At 46.8% G+C, this 22,399-nt stretch overlaps 1 protein-coding gene across 1 annotated transcript in view; it reads right to left on the reverse strand.

Moving 5' to 3' along the window:
- Positions 1-4,199: 4,199 nt before the first annotated feature.
- The window catches only part of LOC121836459, a 40,542-nt gene continuing 22,342 nt past the window's right edge, over positions 4,200-22,399 (reverse strand). Inside the window, exons 2-5 of the mRNA XM_042291359.1 lie at positions 13,616-13,767; positions 7,545-7,643; positions 7,302-7,390; positions 4,200-4,299 (exon numbers count right to left, since the gene is read on the reverse strand). Of these exons, the coding sequence (XP_042147293.1) occupies positions 4,200-4,299; positions 7,302-7,390; positions 7,545-7,643; positions 13,616-13,767 (440 nt within the window). The remainder of the gene's footprint in view (positions 4,300-7,301; positions 7,391-7,544; positions 7,644-13,615; positions 13,768-22,399) is intronic.

Raw genomic sequence — 22,399 nt, forward strand, 5'->3', positions numbered from 1 at the left:
GCACTTTTTATCAGTACCCAATCACTTAAGAAATATTTTACAGTCGCACAAACGCTAACTCAAATTTTAATCGAAATAATGTTCCTGGAATCTTTTCGAAGCTTTCCAAATATGTTTGATCCGTACCAAGTCTAGGGATCGAGTCAATATTTTCGATTGTGGGATTACTTTTTCGATGGTTTTCAATTTTTTTCTAACCCCAGTCTACCTCTACCGAGAGAACGTGGTGCACTGATTAAGGCAACATTTGTCGCGTTCTCGTTGTGTGTTCATGATTGGCACCAGTAGGAAATTGGAAACAAACTAATTTCGAATTTTATTTGGTATATCACTGAGTTCGGAGTCGCGACATGGACGCTAAAGTCAAGAAGAAGATAAAAAAAAACGTTTTCGCATAAGATTTTTTTTTTCAGAATTTGGTACGTTTAGTTTGTCGCAAAACCCATGACTTCTCGGCTATTTTCTAAAAAACTTACCCTGTCACAATGAAGGAGAATATAACGCTGGACACGAAGCTGACTGTTCGCACTGTGTCTGGGTATCCGCGCTCTCTGCAAGGTTACATAACCATAAATCTTTTTAAACTTGTGTAAAACAAAGCATATAAATGCGTCCAATGAACATAAATAAATGTACGCGTCCATAAACTACCTAAGTCTCTTGCATATTTTTATATGTTCAGGCACGTTTAGAAACAAATCACACCGGAAATTGTTTCCCGTCAATGGAACAATTACTACTTACAACTTTAAACTTAATTAAAGGCACAAAACAACCTTTTTTTTATTTACAAAAGTGCTAATGTTGATTTACAATGCTAACAAACTTTGCGCTCAACGTCTCTGTTAACTAATAGAAGTTCATTTTACTTTTTCATATACTTTTGTGAGGTGTGTGAATCAGCATATTTTATTTGTTTTAATGATTCATAAAAAAGGTACGACAGGAAAAATAGACGTAAGCTGAATATGGCGGCTGAGACTAGTCACGCACAGGACTTGAAAATTTTTTTTTAAATATCTTTCTAAAAAGAAAATTATTGACTCGCCGCTGCCACCACGCTGATTCTTGCAGAAATGCGTGAGCATTTCAAGCAGCGGCTTTATACAGGGTGTTTCACGAAATGTGGACAAATTTGATATTGCAAACACTACGCGTCGCAAAAAAAAAAAAAAAAAAAAAAAAAAAAAAAAAAACTTGTGTCGTTTTGGTTTTGGGCCAGGTGCCCATTTGGGCAAATTATTGAAGTCCGGGATAATTAAGTTGTTAATTATTTTTGCCTAATTAACTTTTTTAATATTGTGTTTAAAGCGCGAGACACATGCGCGTCAAAACTGTCCGATCCGGCGTGCGAACTGTCGGGAAGATGGCTGCTCCGAATCGCCGCACAGGACGGTTCGCGACACATGGTTTCCGACGCGTCGTTGCGTTGCTCCGTTCAGCTCCGCCCAGTTTCGGGTGTCCTTCTACCAAATGGATAAATGGATGCTAATGGCTATATTTATAACGGGCGGTAGCTCGCGCCACCTAGCCTAGAAAAATAAATACTTCCCTCGCCCTTCTTGGTTTTTCCGACTTTCAAACAAACGTAATATTTTTATTACATTCTATTAAAGTGTGCGTGTGTGAAGATTTTCCGTGAGGCTATTTTTCTGCTCAACATCACTTAACCGCGAAGGAACGCAGCGGACCTTAGAGCCATCCCAGCGAAACGAGCACTGCGTACGAATCACGTGACTACGTACCGCGCGCATTGCTGAGTCTCTCCCCAAGTTCACGTGACACTCACATGACATTGGAATGGCTCGTAGCGTCCGCTGCTGTCCATCCTAAGGTGAAACGGAGTATATTCGGGTTTCGACGGGCTCGATCGGTCCCAGAAGGCCGGCTTGCTTTGGCGCGCGAAATCAGCAGCTCGTTCTGTGCGCGCGGGAAAACTCGGTGGCGTCCGTTTCCTTCACTACCACGACTCGCCTCGCGTGACGCACCGCGCACCGCCACATCCGCTTCTCCGAACCACGTAGCGCCTCCTCGCCCGATCGGTCCGAATGCCACTTGACAACATGACCTTCGCCATCCGTGCTCATTGGCTGCGGCCACTGCGGCCTTCCGAAAATCGGACCGTGCGTGCGGCGATATCTGGCAAGTTGGACGCACGCCGGCGCCGGACGGAGGCCTCGTCGGACGCTCCGGTGCGACGAAAACCCTCGCCCTCGGACGTCGTTCCGGCGGTTCGCACGTCGGATCGGATGGCTTTTTCGCGCATGTGTCTCGCGCTTTAGGGCATGATTTCAATTAGAAAATTACTCAGCATCATAAAAAAATTAATAAATCAACAAATCCCAGAACAATAAAAGGCACGCGCAGCATTTTACGGCTTTCTGAAAAACCGCAAAAATTCGGCGGGTTTTTAAGTTTCGGTCTGCTATCGGAGCGCATCTCGGCCACGACGGCTCCGCGCCCCGTGAAGAAATAGTGACACCAGCCTCTGCTGCGTCGCGCGATGACAGCGCAGCAGAGGTTGGTTGCATTGTTTCTCAACGGGGCGCGGTGTGGGGCCGAGATGCGCTCCGACAGCAAACCGAAACTTAAAAACCCGTCGAATTTGTGCAGTTTTTCAGAAAGCCGTAAAATGCTGCGTGTGCCTTCTCTCGTTCCGCAATTTGTTGATCAGTGTTATTGGATGATGCTGAGAAATTTTCTAATTAAAACCATGTTCTTAAACACAATATTAAAAGTTAATTACGCAAAACTAATTAACACTCTGACTATCCCGGACTTTAATAATTTTCCTAGATAGGCCCCTAGCCCAAAACCAAAACGACACAATTTGTTTGGGTTTTTTTTTCGCGACGCGTAGTTTTCGCAATGTCGAATTTGTCCACCTTTCGTGAACACCCTGTATAACAAAGCATGGTGAATACAGTCTCAGCACTTTCGGCCGAATGAACATTCACGAAACTCTCTTGTCCGTGGCGCAAGCTAAACAGGCCACTTAGCGTGTGCATGAAAAACATCCCCGCGATTCGCGGATAATGACAGAGGTATTTCATTCTTGTGGTTATATGTTGTGTACACAGGGGCGACGACACGTGTGATTAGAGCCTGGTAACATGGTGAGACGCCTACGCATCAAGAACTGCGTGGCAGGCCGAAGAACAGAACCGTTGCCCCTGTGCGTTTTACATATTTCCAAAGACGGAGGAGGAGCTTCCGAGGGCTTCCAAAGCGCGCACCTGCACCACTGCTGCTTATATAGAGATGCTAGGAAATAGAACGCATACCAACGGCGGCCGCACAGGACTGGCCGGTAGAGAGCAGCGACATGTCGTAAAATATAACAATAGAGGAGTAGTGGGGTAAAGCGGGGCTAGAGCGTACTTGAGCCGCCGACGGGGCGCCGCGAAATGGTGTGTACGGGAGGGCCAAGATGGGTTAATATTTTCCAAGGGGCTCTTCGCGGACTGTCGCCATGCAGCGACGTCATCCAGGGGGGGGGGGGGGGGGGGGGGGGCGGTTAAAAGGCGCCCCAGTAATACACCTAACGTGCCCATCTGCAGGCGTCAAAATTGCCGAAGGGGGACGTCGAAGGCGATCTTGTGTTGCTAGGTGTTACATCACGGCGTCTCGATGTTGCATCACGGCGTGTGGACTCCGTTGCTATGCGTCCTATCGCCTTGCCTTTCCAAATATGCACCTTGCCGCCATCTGTCGGCGCTTGCAAAAGGTGTTTCCTAGCCAGTTTCGACAGCTTGCGGGACGTTGCAAACTTTAGTTGGTTTAAACCGTCCAAAGTCAGCGCATGTGCCCGAGCACTATTGCTAACGCATTCAAAAAGAGGGGTGCCACTCAAGGCGATGCATTGCTGCAGAATACCACAATACATTCTTCCGATTTGATCTGCTTCTCTGTGCTTTTTTTTTTCGTTGATTTGACTTATACTAGGTTTTACAAGATATATAATTTGGTACAGTGCGACTATCAGTCACCCTATTATAACTATTTCCTGACTTAAGCCTTAATTAATTGTCACATGTTTCCTGAACAAGTTTGCCTAAGGCCTTCTCAAGGCTGAACAAACTATTCCTTTAGTGTTTCAAGGTGACTGGCGGACGTAATGAAGGTTGTTTACAAAGCTTCAAAGTAAATGCCGGACTGCAACTCTCACTGCATTCACCTTACTGTGTACACAAAGCTACTTACATGGCGACTTTAATTGCGTGGCAGTAATGACAGGCAAACTGCGCAGCTGTACCTATTCCGATGAAAACCTGTGCAATGTAAGCCATCCACAAGGTCCTGTATGTAACAGAGCACCAAATAAAATACCGTTAAGGTTTCGGGTTTCTCAACTTTACAACTCCAGCTAGCAAAGGATTCGAACCTCCAAAAATCTCGCGTCTTTAATCTGGTCTCGGAAATCAAGGTATCGCACTAGAGAGGCAATCTCTGATATATTGGTAGACTTGTACGGTACCCATTAAAAGTAATCCAATTACTTGTAATTTGGTTACCGTTAATATTATTAAAATTTGTGAGTGATTATTTTGTTCGTGACGTGTACAAGAGTGGTTTTACTTATAAGGCATTTATGTTGCACTCTTTTTTAATTTCGAATACTTCCAAATGTTTATAAATTCTCATTTATTTAAATCATAAACAAACTAAACAAGGCCGTTTTGTTCGAGTTCCAGTTAATGAAACATCCAGAGTTTCGCTAAATATAAATCGTGCATGTAATGTGTAAGCTGAACGCGTCATAGGTCTTGGCTGCTTAGGAGTTTTAGGTCAGTAGGTGTTGAAATTATAATTTCATTATGGTCAATTAGCATTTTATTATTGTTTCAGTGCGTAGCATATTGATTTTGAGAGGTGTCTGAATGGAAAGTTTGGTTTGATAGATCTATATCAAATACTAATAAACAAGAAATAAAACAATATTGAAATGTTTTTGTTCATAATAAAGAAAATGACAGACGTTTACGATTCTCTGTAATGCAGAATTAGAGCGCAGCTCTTGAGAAGGAGGAGGCGAGGGTATACGGAGGGGAGGATATACCCCTTCTATCCCTCCATACCCTCCCCTCCTCTTTGCTACCCTCCCATATTGCGGGAAATTTTCTCTAAGTGTCAAACTAAATCTAGCGAAAATTTCTCCGCTAAATTTAGCAGGGAAACTGAATTGGTGTTAAAGTCACGCGACGTCAATTTCCCCGCTAAATTTAGCGGGGAAACTGAATTGGTGTTGAAGTCACATGAGGTCCATTTCCCCGCTAAATTTAGCGGGGAAACTGAATTGGTGTTAAAGTCACGTGACGTCAATTTCCCCGCTAAATTTAGCGAGGTAATTTTTTTCGCAAAATTTAGCGAGGTAATTTTTCCGCAAAATTTATCGGAAAACTTTTTCCGCTTAATTTTACGTGACGTCACATTCATTCACGTCACGCCACACGTGACGACACGTGTGATGTCACGAGGATAACATTTGCCCGCTAAATTTATTAAAAATATTTCCCACCAAATAAAGCGCAAAAAGTACCCCGTGTTGAGTGGCGTTACGTGTGTCGTCACGTGACGTCACATGTGACGTCACGGGTGGTGTCATTATGCGAACCGACGGCGACGCCGCTCCACCCGAAAACGGTCGCTTGAAAGCTGCGCTCTAAGAATGAAAGGCTATTCTCTGTAATGCCGAATTAGAGCGCAGCTCCTGAAAAAGAGGAGGGGAGGGTATGCCCCTCCTCCCACTCCGTACCCTCCCCAGCTCCTTCACTGGTAAATCTAGCAAGAAAATTTCGTTGCTAAATTTAATGGAAAAATGTCCCCGCTGTATTTAGCGGCAAACTTTCCCCGCTAAATTTCACGGCGAAATTATTCCGCTAAATATAGAGGGGAATTTTTCCCGCTAAATTTAGGGGGACATTTCCACGATAAATTTAGTGGGGAAGTTTTCGCTAAATTTAGCGGGGAAAGCTTTCCGCTAAATTTAGTGAGAAAATGTTTACGTTAAATTTAGCAGGAAAATTATCCGCTAAATTTATTGGCGAAAGTTTTCCGCTAAATTTAGTAGGGGAAATTTTCCGCTTAATACCGGGTGTCCCAAGTAGCGGCCAAGCTCTTTAAATTGACCGCGAAATTCGGTTTCTGAACCTATCGCGCAACGATTTTGTGCAGCGTTGCCCACAGGTGATGCATTTTTTTCCCTGAAAATAGCGAGGAGCGAGCTTGCCTCAGGAAAAGGCGAAGAAGGAAGAATGCTTAGCTCCTATGGAAACGCAGTCAAGCCACCGGTCTTCAAACACTACGGCGCCGTTTCACACGGGGAACAATTAAGAGATGGCGCAAGAGTTCGCGACCCCAACTGTCGCCAACAAACGAGCATACGGCGCCGAGAGCCGGCGTCTTTAGCAGACGATTTTTTCCACTCAAAAGCGGCGCGAGCTTTTTTCATATCAGTTGCCAATGCATTATTTTATCATCCTTACTAATAAAACACATTGAATGGACGCATAATCGATTAAAAATGGTTTGTCGGGTTATTTTAACTTTTTTTTTTCGTGGTACTTTTGTCGACTGCTCTGCGGCTCGTTGTTGTTACCGCGCCTGTTTTTGTTTCTGCGACTCTCGCCGCCTGCGAAACGCGCTCCAGTTTTGTGTCGAAATATCGTCTGCTAAAGACGTCGGCTCTCGGCGCCATATGCTCGTTCGTTGGCGGCAGTTGGCGTCGCGACCGCTTGCGCCATCTCTTGTCTCCCGTGCGGAACGGCGCCGTACTCTTTGAAGACCGGTGGCTTCGCCATAGGAGCTAAGCCTTTTTCTTCCCTCTTTCCTCAGGTAAGTTAGCTCTTTGCACATTTAACAAAAAAAAAAAAAAAGAAAGCACCATCTGTGGGCAACGCTGTACAAAGTCGTAGCGCGATAGGTTAAGAAACCGAATTTCGCGACCGATTTAAAGAGCCTGGCTTCTACTTGGAAAAACCGGTATATCGAGAACTTTTTTGCGCTAAATCAGGTTTGGACGCTTTTCCGCTGAATATAGCGAAAACATTTTCCGCTAGATTCAGCGAGAAAATTTTCCCATAATGCAACGGGGGGTTACGCCTGCTTGCATTATTCCCACAGTCCAACGAGCGCGTTTACGCCGACGCCGTCGGCGACAGCGAGGGTGTCGCCGCTCAAGCCGGAAACGGGCGCCTAATAGCTGCGCTGTAAAATGGAATATATCTTGGTGGGCAGCGACTGTTGTTTGTCGAGAACATATGTTGCTCAGGCTGTTTCATTAATAATTCAAACTTTCTTACGGTTCGCAGGGAATGAAGGGTGCTGGTCCAAGCAGTATGTAAGCCAGAATGGCTAGAATGTGTCCTATCAGCCCGAACCCCGCTTCCATCTAAAATGATATAAATAAATATTAAAATAGCCTTTATAGTTTAGGATGAAAGTAAAACAAATCACCGATCGGCTTCCTAGGCCCATTTGTTCTTCTCAGCAACCGTAAGAAAGACTAAATTACGGTAACAATCTTAACTAACTTTGCGGCTTACCTTATAAGTGCAGAAGACTGCTGAACATATAGAGCCTACGGTGTAGCTGGCATATTGAACCATGAAGACGACGCCGATTTGTGCGCTATTCATGTGGAACTGCAGAAGAAAAAAAAAACATTATTCCTTAGTTTGCCGGCTAGAGTATTTAGGATGCACAGCAGCAAAATAACATATACCCAAACATGAGCCGAAACCTTCAAAACTTGAACTACGGAAATGGGGCTTAAAACACCGAAATGACTAAATCAGTCTTCCTACATATCCTTTGCGGAGAGAAAAGCATTTTTAAGTGTATAAAATCACAGGATTTAATGACATATAGCCTCATCGAATAGATGTTTTGAAGTCCCTTGGCATGCAACTCAAGTTATAAGAATGAATCTCTTAACCAAAACATATTTTGTAGTTTGATCCGAATGTTTCTGAGAAGGGTGTGACAGATACGTGCCCTCTCCTCACTGCAGGTGTATTGGGCTCGGCGTACGTTAGATTGAAATATAACCTTCACGATTAGGAGGCTAATGAACTCAAGCTTGTCAACTCATTTTTACTATTAAGATTGGTGATGGTTGAATTGATGTTCTAAGCACTCATTATCGGACCTCTAAATTAATTTAAACTATATGGGAAGATGCAATGGGTTTCGAGATATTTGGTTTTTGCGTTATTGTGACCCGATTCCGCGATGCCATGTCAATGCGCAGGCCGGTTCTCCGCACGTCTTTCACGTTCCGAAGGAGCGTAGCGCTTCGTTTTGTCTGCTATCCCTATTTCCCCTCAATGCCTTTCTCAACCGAGTAGTTCTTCGAAACTGTAAGCCTGCTTCCAATTTATATGTCAAGACGCAGCCAGACTACCTAAATAAGGACGCTAAGAACAACCACTGGGAAATTATAGGAGAGGAATTCGGAATTAGAGGTGATTTTCTCCCTGGCACTTGTTGCATGTCGACTGTGTTGGTGACGAATGTCGTGTTAATTTGGAGACACTCTCAAAAGTAGCCTTCATCTCTGACGCGCCGCCAGGGCAGCAAAGCTCTGACCTGTCACTTGGTGTTTCGGTAGGACCGACTCGGCCGGACCCAAAATCTGCGCCTCCTTCTCCTCATAGCGCGGCGACGTCAAAAAATCAACGAGCAACCTAGGACAACCACATTCACGCTGATCACGAGGTCATCATCGATACCTACTAGGTAGGAAGTGAGTGCGGTTCCGAGGCTAATATTTGCGAAAGATGGGAGCCGAAACGGAAAAATCTAACGAAGGGCAGACGACGAAAAAGCGGGAAATCCGACGGGAGGCACCATCGCAAGAGCCAGTGCTGTCGCGTGACGCCCGCAAAACGGAGGCTAATGTGGCATCCTCGTGTTGGGCCGAGGGAGGCTCAAGTGAGGGTGGGTGCAACTGCTAGATCGGGGATCACGGGATATGGACGTCATGTATTTGCTAAATTTTGTTGGGAGTTTATGGGGAAAAGGTTTGTTTTATTTCCTAACTCAGGTACTAAGAGCCCATTAATGTGATTGAATAATTTACGCAAGGTATAAATGATTACGTTTCCATTGTCACCAGTTTTTTTCCGATAGGTTAAGTATCTGTTTAACGCGAAAAATGGTAAATCCCGCAATCTTGGACGTTGCTGCTTGTCTAACAACCCTGCTTTCTCCTCTCGACGTTTGCAACTCCCGAAGCGAGAAGGAAGCGAGAAAGGCAACGCCAAGGCGTTCGTTGCTTGCAATGGGAGGCGAGAGGAGGAAAGGCGCAGCGTCTGCTCTCGTGCAGGCAACATTGGCGCATATCCTTTCCCAATACTCTCACTCAGGCGCCGCTATTAAATTGCAAACGCTCTCCAAGTTTTGAGTTGCGCCTACCCTCACTTGAGCCTCCCTAATTGGAACGCCGGACGGTGGTGGCGCCCAGCGGCGCCGACCGGAGGGGCCGTTCACGCTATACTCTCTTTCACCTTATGATGTACCGCAGGAAAGGCTACAAGCGCGAGCTCCTTGCTCTAGGGCCCATCTAGGCGGCACAAGCTCTCGTGCGCTAAGAGTAGCTCCCAACGTTATGAGCTCGCGCTTCTGGCCTTGTCTGCGGTACAACATAAGGTGAAACGGAGTATTCGCGACTCCAGCGACCTATAGGGGGCGCCACCACCAAACAAACATGGCGGCTGAGTCCAGGTCGCGGCGGCTCGGCCGGGCCGCCTGAACAGGTGGCGCGTTCAATTTAACAGATTTTTTTTTTGTTTAATGCCCAATTTTATAGGTATTTGAACTGAGACGGTTAAGTGTAGCCGGTGCAGATAAACTTGCAAAGCATAGTTTTGTTTTGCCGGTTTTTTTTTTTTCTTCTTTTCGTGTCAAACTTTCGTTTCGGAGATTTCGTTCAAATCCGAAACTATGGGCTCTGGAGACACGGTAATATACTAATCAGTTTTGATCATCTAAGGAAAGCGGCGATGACTTTAGAATTGTTCCACAGAGAGTAACTTTTCAGCTAACTCGCATGCCTCGACCATGCGACTTATCTGTCCGGGGAATCGAGCTTTTGTGCGTATCCGCGTTGACGAAACAGCTCCAGTCGTCTGCTCGGCCAACAACACAGGCTGCCGGAAAATTATGAAAATTAAGCAACCGCTTCTTGAGCCAAGGACCATGTTAACCGGCCGGCGCCCCACTAAGCAGCTGATACTAGTATTTCAATTCAGGTTTTAGTAGCAATCGAGAAGTCATTTTGCCGAGCGGGTTATGTATTATATTACGTACATGGTCCCACTAAAGCGATATTAGTATATCCTTCGGGTTGAATTATGAGCTTAGTTGACTAGCTATTAGGTGAGCTGCTGAATAAACGTATATTTGACAGACGGAGACATACTACTTAAACTTAGCCAAATGGATCTACAGCCGGCAGCACGGAGACAAACTGACGAGAGTCTTCATTAAAGATCCACGCAGAACCTCTCTGCATTGAACTTTGCTTCGACCAATGTAGACGTACATTGCCGCTGGCTTCGACGTCCTCGTAATATAAATATTGAAGGCGCGATAGGTCAGAATGCCGTGACAGCATCTAACGTTGCGAGACTTGTCTCCCTCCTTTTGAAAACAGATAATTTTCCTCAATCATCACTTGCAGCAAGCAAGTTTTCCTGAAACAAGTAATTGCGAAATCAGTCCAACTCCTTCAGTGTGGTCCAGAGGCCTTTTCGGCGAAAAGCAGCCAAGATGAATAGCCATCGCACCAACAGGTGTGAATGACTCAAACTTGAAGCTAACCGAACACAACCAAACTCAAGAAAAGCAGCTATCGAACCTTCCCATTCACTTGACTGCAACATTGATGTTCCCTCCAGTATCCGTTACCAAGCTGTCGTCACTTTGAATGATATTCGAGACAAACAAGAAATCAAAAAGTTTTTCCGTGATTCCTCCCCATCCAAGAAATCGAAAGCACGCGACCGTGTGCTGTAAGGTAAATGGGCTTTCAAACACGTAATAGAAGAAAACAATCTACTAAGGCTTCACCACACTAATAATCACTCAGGCAAACTTGAGAAACATTCGGACCTCCGTCAAATTACATTGTTCGCCACCGCGCCCACAAGTTCTCCGTGAAAGACACCAGAGACGCGGAGGAGCGCGGAGCGACCTGGACCGGCTGGTTCCCGGTTTTCCCGCTTGGCGGCGTCCGTTTTCGCGAATAGTGTGTTCAGGCTTTACGGGCAGGTCTTCTTTGCGGCGTCGAGCGGCGAGCCGCTGAGGGCGAAAGCTGGTTTTGGCCGCCAGCCCGCGGCGGCCAGCGGCGCGCGGCAAACCTCCGTGACGCTAGTGTGGTCAGGACTTTAGTAAGTGGTTTTGTAGACTCTCAGACGCTCCCTCCGCCGAGCGGGAAGAGTGTGCGAGCGGAGGTACAATTTCGAGAGTAGATTGAAGTCTGCGATGCAGCGCAGAGAAGCGCAGAATGCACCTATGGCGCTGCTGTGAGCCTTGGTATGATACCATATTTACAGCGACACTGATGGCACGTTTGTGGCACCTTTACGCTTGTGAAAAAAATCCCTGACGCCGAAAACAGCGGCAACCCCCACTCTAAAAAAATATGATATCACCTTACACCCCTTTGTCCCATATAATCCACCCCAAAGCTTCTTTTCGACCGTACAGCGCCCTATAGTCAAACAGACGGCCCCAAATTTTACGAGGGGCTTGATAACGCTGCGATATAACTTATTAAATAGCTAAAGTACGCATCAAAGACAACAGAAAGAAAACATTGAGGTTTTTCAGCAGGGCCAAGAAAACCCTGATTATTATTATTTTTTTTTTGTAGTCAGTAGCACGTACATTAGCTATTTTAATAAGTCGTACCACAGGGCTATCAAGCACCTCATAAAATTTGGGGCCGTCTGTTAAGGGTGCACTGTTACACAAAGGGTGTAACAGTGCACCCTTTTACACCTTTGTTTTTAGAGTGCGGAGGTGTTTACATCTATTTCTGTCACCGATGGCGGTTTTCTCGTTTTCCTTCGCCCCTTCGTGTCTGCGGCGAGAAGGCGCGATATTTCTTGTCGTCTGCCTGCTCTCAGCCACTCTCGGCAAGCACTCGGTTTCGCTCAGAGTACGTCCGATACGAGTAGACTTAACGTAATTGACGCTGGATCGTGCACGGCCGCGCTCTCTTCGCCACAAGGGAAGGACCGTTCGGAGATGATCAAGTTCTACTGCAAACAAGACGAGACTACTATAATGTGGTGATTCTTAAATTATATGTGTGGGAGGATATAAAGCGCAACCCAAAGAAGCAGTGCAGCGCCGTCGAATGAACCCGCGAGCCTTTTGTTTCTAGGGGACTCTTTCGGCATGAATAGCTAACCTCATTTTGAAGATCCACCGCTTTTCCATTCGCTCATTCGTCGGTCCTGTGTTATTTCTAGTGAAGTAGAGGGCCGTGGTGTTTGAAGAATGTGTGTTTCATTGAGGCCGGTCGCGGTTTGGATGGTGTCGGACTGCAGCGTGTCGGACGCCGTAGCTCGTCGGTAAGTGATGCTGCTCTGTTTTATATAGGACTCAAATAAACGCCACTTCGTAATCATTTCTTCGCGAGGTACGTACGCTTTATTACTTGAGTGCACTTTTCTCGAAGGGGAGACGGGGATCGAAGCGTAAACACGGGTGATCAAGTTAGCTATTGGATCACGCTAATAACTTATAAGATCACGACCATTCTTAAACCGGGCACCAAAATCCGCTCTTCACCGGAGGAAATCCGCCCGAGAATTTGGAGGTGCAAACGCACTATAAGGCGCGAGGCATGGTACTTCACTAGGCCGCTGGAAGAAGTGAGCGACTTACTTTAGCTTGAGAAAATCAAGTTTCGAAATCAAGTGACAAAAAGGCAGAATCTTGTTAAATATATTAAAGCACGCTATATTTTCGCACCTAATTTTAATCGATCTAGCCTCTTGGTGCTGCAGTCAGTTCTGCGATTTACATGTGACCATAGTTCATCATCCCACTAGTCGGGATGATCTTGTACCAGAAAAGAAGGTTGTTGAAAACGAATGCAGCGTCGACTCGGAGAGAAAGAGGCGCCAAAATATTGTGATATGCACCTTGATAAATATTGATTTCAATTGCTCTGCTTATAACTGTGAAGCTATAAAATGCAAAATGAGGTGGCCTTTTTTAAATAAAAAAAAATCTTGTATTTATGTGGTACGGAAAGTGACTATATTTGCTGTATTTATAATTCCAAATCACGAAGAATCTTGTGTTTTGTTTCTATGAAAGTAAAACACAAATAAACCTTATCGAAACGTCATTCCCCCAAATACCACTTATATCTGAAGAGAGGTGGGCTATATTTGCCTGTGCAGTTGAATTCCTGGTGACGACAATTCGTTCTTTGAATATAATTACAGCTCAAAATTAAGTGCACTTAGCCATTTCCGACGCATTAGAAATGATTTTAAATATAACAACACAAACGTTACGGACAAGTTGTTTTTCACGGACATTGTGCCTGTGTACAGTAGAGAAAAGAAATATCTCAAGTGGAAACCTTTACCTCTGCCAGATATGGCTCCATGGTTGGTTCATTGAACCCCATGATTATCCAACTTAGCATTATAGACCCGACGTCAATCAGGAAGTGCGGATCAACCAGCAGCTTGTAGTAATTATAAATGGGCGTTGCTGACACCTCATCTTGCGTCGACTCTGTCAAAAAGAGGCGCAATAATGTAGTCAAATGCACGTCAATAAATATTGATTTCAATTGCTCTGCTTTTAAGCGTCGTACGGTCAGTGGCAATTTAGCTGGTCCAGTTTAGTGCTAACCAAATGACATAAAATTCCGCATAAGGGTGCCCCCTGCATGGTAAGCTATGAAACCAACTGCCAGATTGCGACAAAAAGGAACATGGCTATCCATTGCAACATCTTTTTAGCAGCTTAACGTGCCCATCGCATGACTTTCGTGCGCCCAGCCCTGAACGCCAATGGGTCAGCTCATTTCGCAGCGCCTCGTAACTTTCCCTATTACCCTTCAGTGTTGGTGAAGTCCAGACGTTAGTACTGGGGCGAGTAGCTTCGTTTCTACGTGCTTTTCGCTGAATTAGAGTAGGTAGCCTGGCATCCTCAGCAGTAGGGTAATCAGTTTGAGGGAGACTAATCAGAATGTTGGCAACGTTTAAACAAAAGTTTGTGCATGCGGTGAACTAAAATTAGAATAATCCCGAGTTCGTTTTTTGGGAAATGCTAGAGGCTCTTCTTTGATTACAAACCTAATGCCCATGCATTTTGCGCACGACAATCTTTGAGCGATGTATGTATCTATATTATATATATGTATATACCTAGGTACCACACCGCGTCGGCAGGTATTGGGACTACGCCGGCCGGCCCTGGTAACAGGGTGGCGGCGCCCGGCCTTTGGCGCCGGTGAGCTACCGGCCCCAGCCGGCGTCGGGGTTTCTTCTTGCTCACTGGCCAGTTTAGCCGTAGAAGTTACAGTGACCGGCCGGCATCGGGTTTTTGCTGTCTTTGCTGGCCATTCTTTTCATGGAGGTTCCAGTAAGTGTCCGGTATCGGTATTTTGCTGTCGTTGATAGCCAGTATTTACATGGAAGTTCAGTAACTGGCCGGCACCGGTACTTTGCTGTCTTTGATGGCCAGTATTTACGTGGAAGTTCAGTGACTGACCGGCATCGGCGCTTTGCTGTTCAGGCTGGCGAGCCCGCCATAGAAGTTCTGTTTACTAACCGACATTGTTTTATTTATTTTTTTGCCGTTTTCAGTATGCAGTCAAGTCATTAAGATTCTGAAGAACTGTGGCAATTCATGAATAGCAAGTGGAAATGTTTGCGTTGATCAATCCTTCGTAAATAACTGCCAACGCTGGTGTATTTGATCCAAACATGGCAAGGCTGACGTGTTTTATCGCGAAAACACGAGAAAAAACAATGCGGTGAGGAAAATTTGCAGCTCAGGATTCGAGAATGTGACCACCTACGCCATGAAAAATAAATAGCACAAAGCCGATCGATACTTCTTCAGGAAGCTAGCTTAATTTGATGCACTATAGTTAAGATACGACCGTATACGCACATGATTGGCTCTTTGTCCTTCCTAAAATCAATAAATAAATACTTACCCGTACTGATACCACATTAAATATCGAATTTTTTTTGTTAACATCTTCCGGGTGTTGTTACAATTTGCGTTTGTATGCATTATGTTTGCTTTTATACTTCGTGTTTTTTTTTTAACGAGTAGTCCTAAACGTAAACTAGTGTCGCGCGATTTTTTAAATGGGTCAGTTACTGCAAATGGGCATGAACAAACTGCTTAAGACCACTCTTTGTATTCAGCCTATAGCTCGAACCTATATTCTCGTGCTTCTGAAGATATGTCTAAGTATATTAAAAAGCTCTAACACACTAGTTTACGTCGTACCTTTTTCATTAGTTTCCTTGGCCCTCCTGGTAGCAAGAAGAGGTGTGGACAGCAGAGCCACCGTTCCAATCGCAAAGAAGGGTAGCGGGTATGCCCACAGCTGAAATAGAATGAACTCTTAAGACCGCACTTACTGAAATGCAGAAGATGAATGAGCAACTCTGGAACTAAAACACCAGATTATAGATATTTATTACTATAAACGAATACATCGTTAAAACAAAGATGTTGGACGAGGTGGCCATTTTTATTTGTTTTTCATATGATGTTAGTAAGCTCAACGAATTTCAAGAAGCGACACTGAGCACTTCCCGTTTTTTTTTATTTGTGCTTATTTTCTGTTCTGATTTATATCAATAAACGACATGATGCTAATTCTAAGATTTCGGTACAAAGTTCACTGCAACTCACCTTGATTTACGATAAGATTTGCATTGAGCGAAATGATACAATTAGCATGATATCCAGTGAGTCTGTGGGTGGTGCATAAACACTACTTATTTCAATTCTAAAAAAACGCTTTGATTTTATTGATTAATTAAAACAGGTTCTCGGGTACAGATTTAGTGAATGGTCAGGTAAACTGAGCAAATTCGGAAAGCTTACGTTCACGAATGCTCCACCGATGGCAGAACCGAGCATATGACCGATCCCCCACGTCGAGTCCAAAGTAGCCTGTTGTAAAACAAGGATCTATTTTGAAGACTGGGACAGCACACATCTCTAAATTAGTACCCTCTTAGAAGTCCTTGATTGCATGCCTCGACGTGATCCACTTGAAACGGCACTCATTTGTCTTTACCCAATGAGAGCCGACCTATGAGAAGGGCTACCAGTGTTAAAAAAAAAACGAGAGTCATGCTGACCCAGGTAAAAAAGCGTCCTTCCATTTTTACACTGAGCTTGCTTGACATATGGGCATAAGCTAGGTATCGCCCTTCTCATTGGCTAAAACTGGAAAACAAACATCTACGATTTAAATTCCCGTACCGCAAGCTCACTGGAATTTAATATTGCGATGGAACCGGCTTATTTGGGGCAATGAATGTGTGAGAACAAACATTGCGAGGTCACAATATGGCACAGACGTTTAACCTGCGGGAGGTATGAGATCGGATCGTTTGGCTCATCGGACGCGAGCGTGGTTGAACCTAATAAATGAGTTACTGCCAATGATCGTAATAAACATATAAAGACTAAGTTGGGCCCATTTTATCTTCAGTGGTTGGTCAACACTAGAAGCTTGACAAAATCTTACGGGGCTTAATTAACGGTTAGCCGCAAGAAAATTAGGTGCAATTGAGGAGGTATATCTACCCGAAAATCGAGGGAGATTCAAGGTGGCAGTTTAAACGAGTTGATTTGGTGTAACCTAAACCAACAAACTGCGCGGATAAAGAAACAGTGTCGTGTGCATGCGGGTGCCCAGGAGAAGACAAGCTTTCATCCTTCGAGGGCGATCTTTATTTTGCGACTCACGAAAAGCTTCTTCGCAGCGCGGTAGCTCGCTGGGCCTCTTATCAGGGACGCTGATAGTAGAGACCGGAAGCGGAAAAGCAACACTTTCCCCCTCTTATTCGAGAATAGTTAACCCGGACTGAAACGGTCAGGTGGTTTCCGGGTCCTCGGTGGGTAGTATGGTAGGCTGGTAGCGACAGCTCCGCGGAGGTTACTTGTCTCCTTATTTGTGCTGCTGTCGCTGCTGTCGTTGTGGCTGATGTTGCTGTTGGCACTGCGAGAGCTGGCTTGTTCTTGACAGGTTGCAGCAATACTGGTAACAGCTCGTCGTCCAGCTCAAACGCAGCCTTGCTTGTGGAGGGTGGCGCTGGCAATAAGTGATCGCGGTGCCTCCTGCAGGTATGCACTCTATGCGACGTGGTAACTTGTACCATGTAAGAAACGGCCCAGTTCCATTTAACACCGTTGAATTCAACCACTTGGGTCCCCGTTTGAAGTTTCGCACCAAAACACGGTTATTTTCTTAAAGGGGCACTGACACATCAAAATCATATTTTTTTTTATTATCCGAAACCATTGAAAACGATGCCGGGACATTACCCTCAAAATTTGAGATTTGGGAATTCAGTATTCGTGAAGTAAAAAAACAATTTCCAAATGCCGAATTCGAAGTTCCCGCGCGATCGGCGCCGGTGCCTTGACGTCAAAAATTGAGGAGACCTGAGAGTCCACTCTCCTGTCACCACTCCCTGCTGTTGCCATGGCGACCCAAAGCGAGGAGGATAGGAGCGAGCGCCGGCTAGCGCCGGCGTTGCGGCGGACCGGTTTTGAGCGGTGTCGCCTGTTTTCCGTTGGAGGATACAAATCCAGGAGACGGCACCACAACGAACTCCCGATTTTTGGTATTTCAAAAAGAAGGGCCGTAGTGCGTTCGCAATTGCGTTAAAAAACATGTTTTAAGATTGCCGTCATTAAATGTTATAGAGATGTCACCTACAAAGCTTCTAAATTTCCTGATTTTTGACGTCACCGATCAAAAGAAGCAAGGAGGCGAGAGGCGGGAAAATCAAACGCCAAAAATAAAAAGACGCGCGCGCGCGCGGGAAAATTTTTTTTCGCGATGCGGTTTTTTTTGCGTGTCTATGACTACAACTTGCATCGTTTTAGACAATAAAAATAAATACGACCTTTGGGGTGTCAGTGCCCCTTTAAAACGGCACGTCCACACCTCCCCGATGAGACGATTCTTGGAACTGGCGTCCAGAAAAAAAAAATAAAAAAGAAGTGAAAGCCGTTTACAACTCCCTGTAATGCCGAATCGGAGCGCAGCTCTTGAGGAGGAGGAGTGAAGGGTACTGAGGGGAGGGTAGACCCCTCCTCCTTCTCCTCCTCTCATTCTTTATTATGCTCCGGGGGTTCACGTGACCTCGGGAAGGGGGAGTCACGTGACTTCGGGGAGGGGGGTCACGCGACCTCGGGGAGGCGTGATCTGGGGGTCACGTGACCTTGGGGGTCACGTGACCTTGGGAGGGGTCACGTGACCTCGGGGGGCCTTGGGGGTCACGTGGGGGTCACCTTGGGGGTCACGTGACCTTGAGGTGACCTTGGGAGGGGCCACGTGACCTCGGGGAGTCACGTGGCCTGGAGGGGCCACGTGACTTGGAGGGGCCACGTGACCCCTCCAGGTCACGTGACCTTGGGGTGACCTTGGAAGAGGTCACGTGACCTCGGGGGTCACGTGACCTTGATAAGGGGGCCACGTGACCTCGGGGTCACGTGACCTTGGGGTGACCTTGGGGGTCCCGTGACCTTGAGATGACCTTGGTTACGCCGACGGCGACGGCGACGCCGACGCCGCTCAAGCCGGAAACGGGCCCCTAAGAGCTGCGCTCTAAAACAGAAAGAGAAGGCTTCGAGTGATTGTTTCATATCATCCAGGCGCGTCCGAAGGGCTCTTCCCGTCAGCAAGAACGCTGGAGTTTCCTGAGTAATTGCATGAGGGGTGGTGCGGTAGGCGAGCGAAAACCTGTTCAAACTCTCGGCAACAGACTCTGACGCCGGAGCCTTTCGAAGGGCATTCTTCAGAGACTGTGCGAAACGTTCTGCGAGTCCGTTGCTGCTTGGATGGTATGGCTCGGTCAGAACTTGGCGCACGCTATGCAGCTTGAGAAAAGAACGGAACTCTTCGGAAGTAAATTGCGGACCATTGTCGCTGACAGTGGTTTCTGGAAGCCCATGTCGACTAAAAAGTTCTTGTAGTTGGGTAATTGTGCTTGCAGCGGTTGTAGACTTCATCAGGCAGGCTTCAGGCCATTTGGAATGGGCATCGACGGCTACAGGGAAGATCCAGTTGCGAAAAGGACCCGCAAAGTCCAACTGTACTCGTTGCCAAGGTCTCGACGGCCACGCCCAGGGATGCAAAGGGGCTTTTGCGGGTGGTGCACTTTGCTGCTGGTACGCCCGGCAGAGCTTTCCTCGAGTCTCGAGGTCTTTGTCTACCGATGGCCACCTGACATAGCTGCGGGCTAGCTCTTTGCTACGGATGATGACCAGGTGACCCTCGTGCAGCTCCTCGATGACCAAATGACGCAGCTTGGGCGGCACCACAACACGCATGTCATACATCAGGCAGCCCTGGTGAGCCGTTAGTTCATGTCGTCTGTGGAAGAATGTTTTGAGAGCGGCGTCGTTGATATAGGACGGCCAACCTCTCCGTGTGAAGTCGAACACCAGCCGGAAAGTGGAATCACGGGTGGTGTGACTTGCAATGTCTTGACTTGTCACTGGCGTGGAATCCAGCCTCAGTGTGTAGAAAACGTCCTCATCTATTTGTTTCTCCACTGTGGAAAAGACCGGAAACCGTGAAAAACAATCTGCGTCCATGTTGTTCGCAGACGTCTTGTAAAGCAGGTTGTACCTGTAAGCCGAAAGGGTGACTTCCCAACACTGTAGCCTGGCAGCAGCAATCGCAGGTATGCCAGTTTTTGGACCAAAAATGCGCTGCAGGGGCAGGTGGTCGGTGACCAATGTGATACTGCGGCCGTAGACGTAGAAGTCAAACTTCTTCACACCAAACACCAGGGCCAGGGATTCGTTCTCAATTCGGCTGTACTTTTCTTCAGCCTGAGTAATGGTACGAGAAGCGTACGCAATTGGTCTCACCTTGCCGTTGAACGTCACATGTGAGAGAACTGCGCCGAGGCCGTAAACCGACGCGTCGCATGCCAGCAGCAGCGGTGCGTTAAGGTCGTAGTGGACTAAGACTGGGGAAGTCGACAGTGCCAACTTGATCTTGTCAAAAGCTTCCCGGCATGCAGAGTCCTACGACCAGTTGACGTTCTGTCGAAGCAGCCTGTAGAAAAAATGCGCCAGCGGTGCAAGATGCGGTGTAAACTTGCCATAGTAGTTCATCAGTCCCAGCAAGGAACGTAGCTGTGAGACGTTAGTCGGAGCTAGAGCTTTGAACAAGGCTTCAATTTTCTCAGTTATCGGCTGCACACCGTCTGCGCTGATGATGTGTCCGAGGTACTGGAGGCGGTCGCAAAGAAACACAAATTTGCTGCGCTTGACGCGTACACCGCGTTCTGACAACCTTCGGAGCGCCGCTTCTAGGTTTGTAAAGTGTTCCGCGTGCGTAGTTCCAGTAATCAAAATGTCATCAAGGTAGCACGTAACACCTGGCAAGTCTTTAAGCATGTTATCCATAACACGCTGGAAGATGGCGGGCGCCGACGCCTCGCCGAACGGCCGGCGGTTCGCGCTGAAAAGGCCCTTGTGAGTGTTTAATGTTAGGAAGTTCTTGGAGTCGTCCGCCATTTCGACTTCATGATGGGCCCTATCAAAATCGGCCCTATCAAAATCGGTGAGAGCCGCAAGCAGCTCGTTCAGTCGAGGCAGCGGGTATTGATCCCTGTCCCGAACGGGGTTCAGCGTTGTCTTGCAATCGCCCCCGAGGCGTACAAAACCGTCCTTCTTAACGGCTGGGACTCTGGAGTGGCGAACTCGCTTGCAGCGACAGGCGTAATGATTCCGAGCTTTTGAAGCTTTTGAAGCTTTTCAGGCTCTTCTTCAACCGCGGAACGAAGTGCAGGTTTCGAGCATTCAGAAATTTGGGGCGGTCATCTTTCAACATGAGGAAAGCCTTGTCACCTTGGATCTTCCCCAGTTCATTGCTGAAGATGTGCTTGGATTTTTCAAGAAGACGTTCCGAATCCCCCCGATGCATTAGACTTAGCAGCGCTAGAGCCATGGTTCTTGAGCTGGTTCACGCCGCAAATGGCTGTCCAGTTCAGGTCGAGGTGTTCGAGCCACGTTATAGCAGAGGAGGCCCACGCTGATCCAAAAAATACAGAGGCAGGAGCCGTCGCTGGTTGTTGTGCGCCATGTGCACGTGAATGACGCCACACGGTTTGACGACTTCGCCCGTGTAAGTCCGCAGTCAAAGTTCCATTGGCTTCATTGAAGACGAAGCAAACAACTGCTGGTACTGTTGGCGAAATGCTTCGGCGAACCACAACGATAACATTCGGCTGTAGATTGCGCTTGCGGCGAGGCGTCTGCTCGCACTTAGTGAACGTCACCGCTCGAACGGTTGCTCACCTGATTCGCATCCGGCGCATGCGCATTCTGGGTGTTCCGAGTAGCCGCTTCTAGGGCTAGCGCTCGCTGGACCTCTTTATGAAAAGTAAGCGTCTTCTCTTCCGCGAACAAGTAACGTTGAATGTCGATGCGGGACATACCACATACAAAACGGTCGCGCAGGGACTCGTCCAGGAAACTGCCGAACTCGCAGGACTGTGATTGTCTTCGAAGCTCCGCCAGAAAATCTGAAATAGATTCCTTTTCGTGCTGCGAACGGCGGTGAACTTTGGCACGTTCCGCAATGCTTGACACGCGTGGGGTGAGATGCTTCCTCAAAGCAGCTGTTAGTTCCTCTACTCTTTGTTGACGAAACTTGAAGGGCCGTTAGTGCCTTTAGCAATCCATATGTTTTCGGTCCAATGACACTAAGAAACGCATGCACTCTGTCGGCTTCTGCTATCTTGTTCACGGCAAACTACGACAAAAGCCGTTCTTCGTATAATGGCCAATCACTTAAAGATTCATCAAAAGCTTCCACTCGCCCGATACGAGCCATGGTGACTACATCGGCGAGACTTGCTTGAAGTGGCAGAAGAAAAGTTCCCAGTCACTCGTCGCCAGTTGTTGTGTACATGCGGGTGCCCGGAAGAAGACAAGTTTTCATCCTTCGGGAGCGATCTTTATTTTGCGACTCACGAAAAGCTTCTTCGCAGCGCGGCGGCTCGCTGCACCTCTTATCAGGGTCGCTGATAGTAGAAACCGGAAACGGAAACACGACAAAAAGTATAAGAAACTAAACAGGGCAAGTGAAGACTCTCAATTGCCGAAGGTCAGCGCTTGTACTGTTCAATTAATT

Source organism: Ixodes scapularis, unplaced genomic scaffold (genome assembly GCF_016920785.2).
Source record: "Ixodes scapularis isolate PalLabHiFi unplaced genomic scaffold, ASM1692078v2 PGA_scaffold2__306_contigs__length_199485367, whole genome shotgun sequence".
Taxonomy (NCBI): Eukaryota; Metazoa; Arthropoda; class Arachnida; order Ixodida; family Ixodidae; genus Ixodes; species Ixodes scapularis.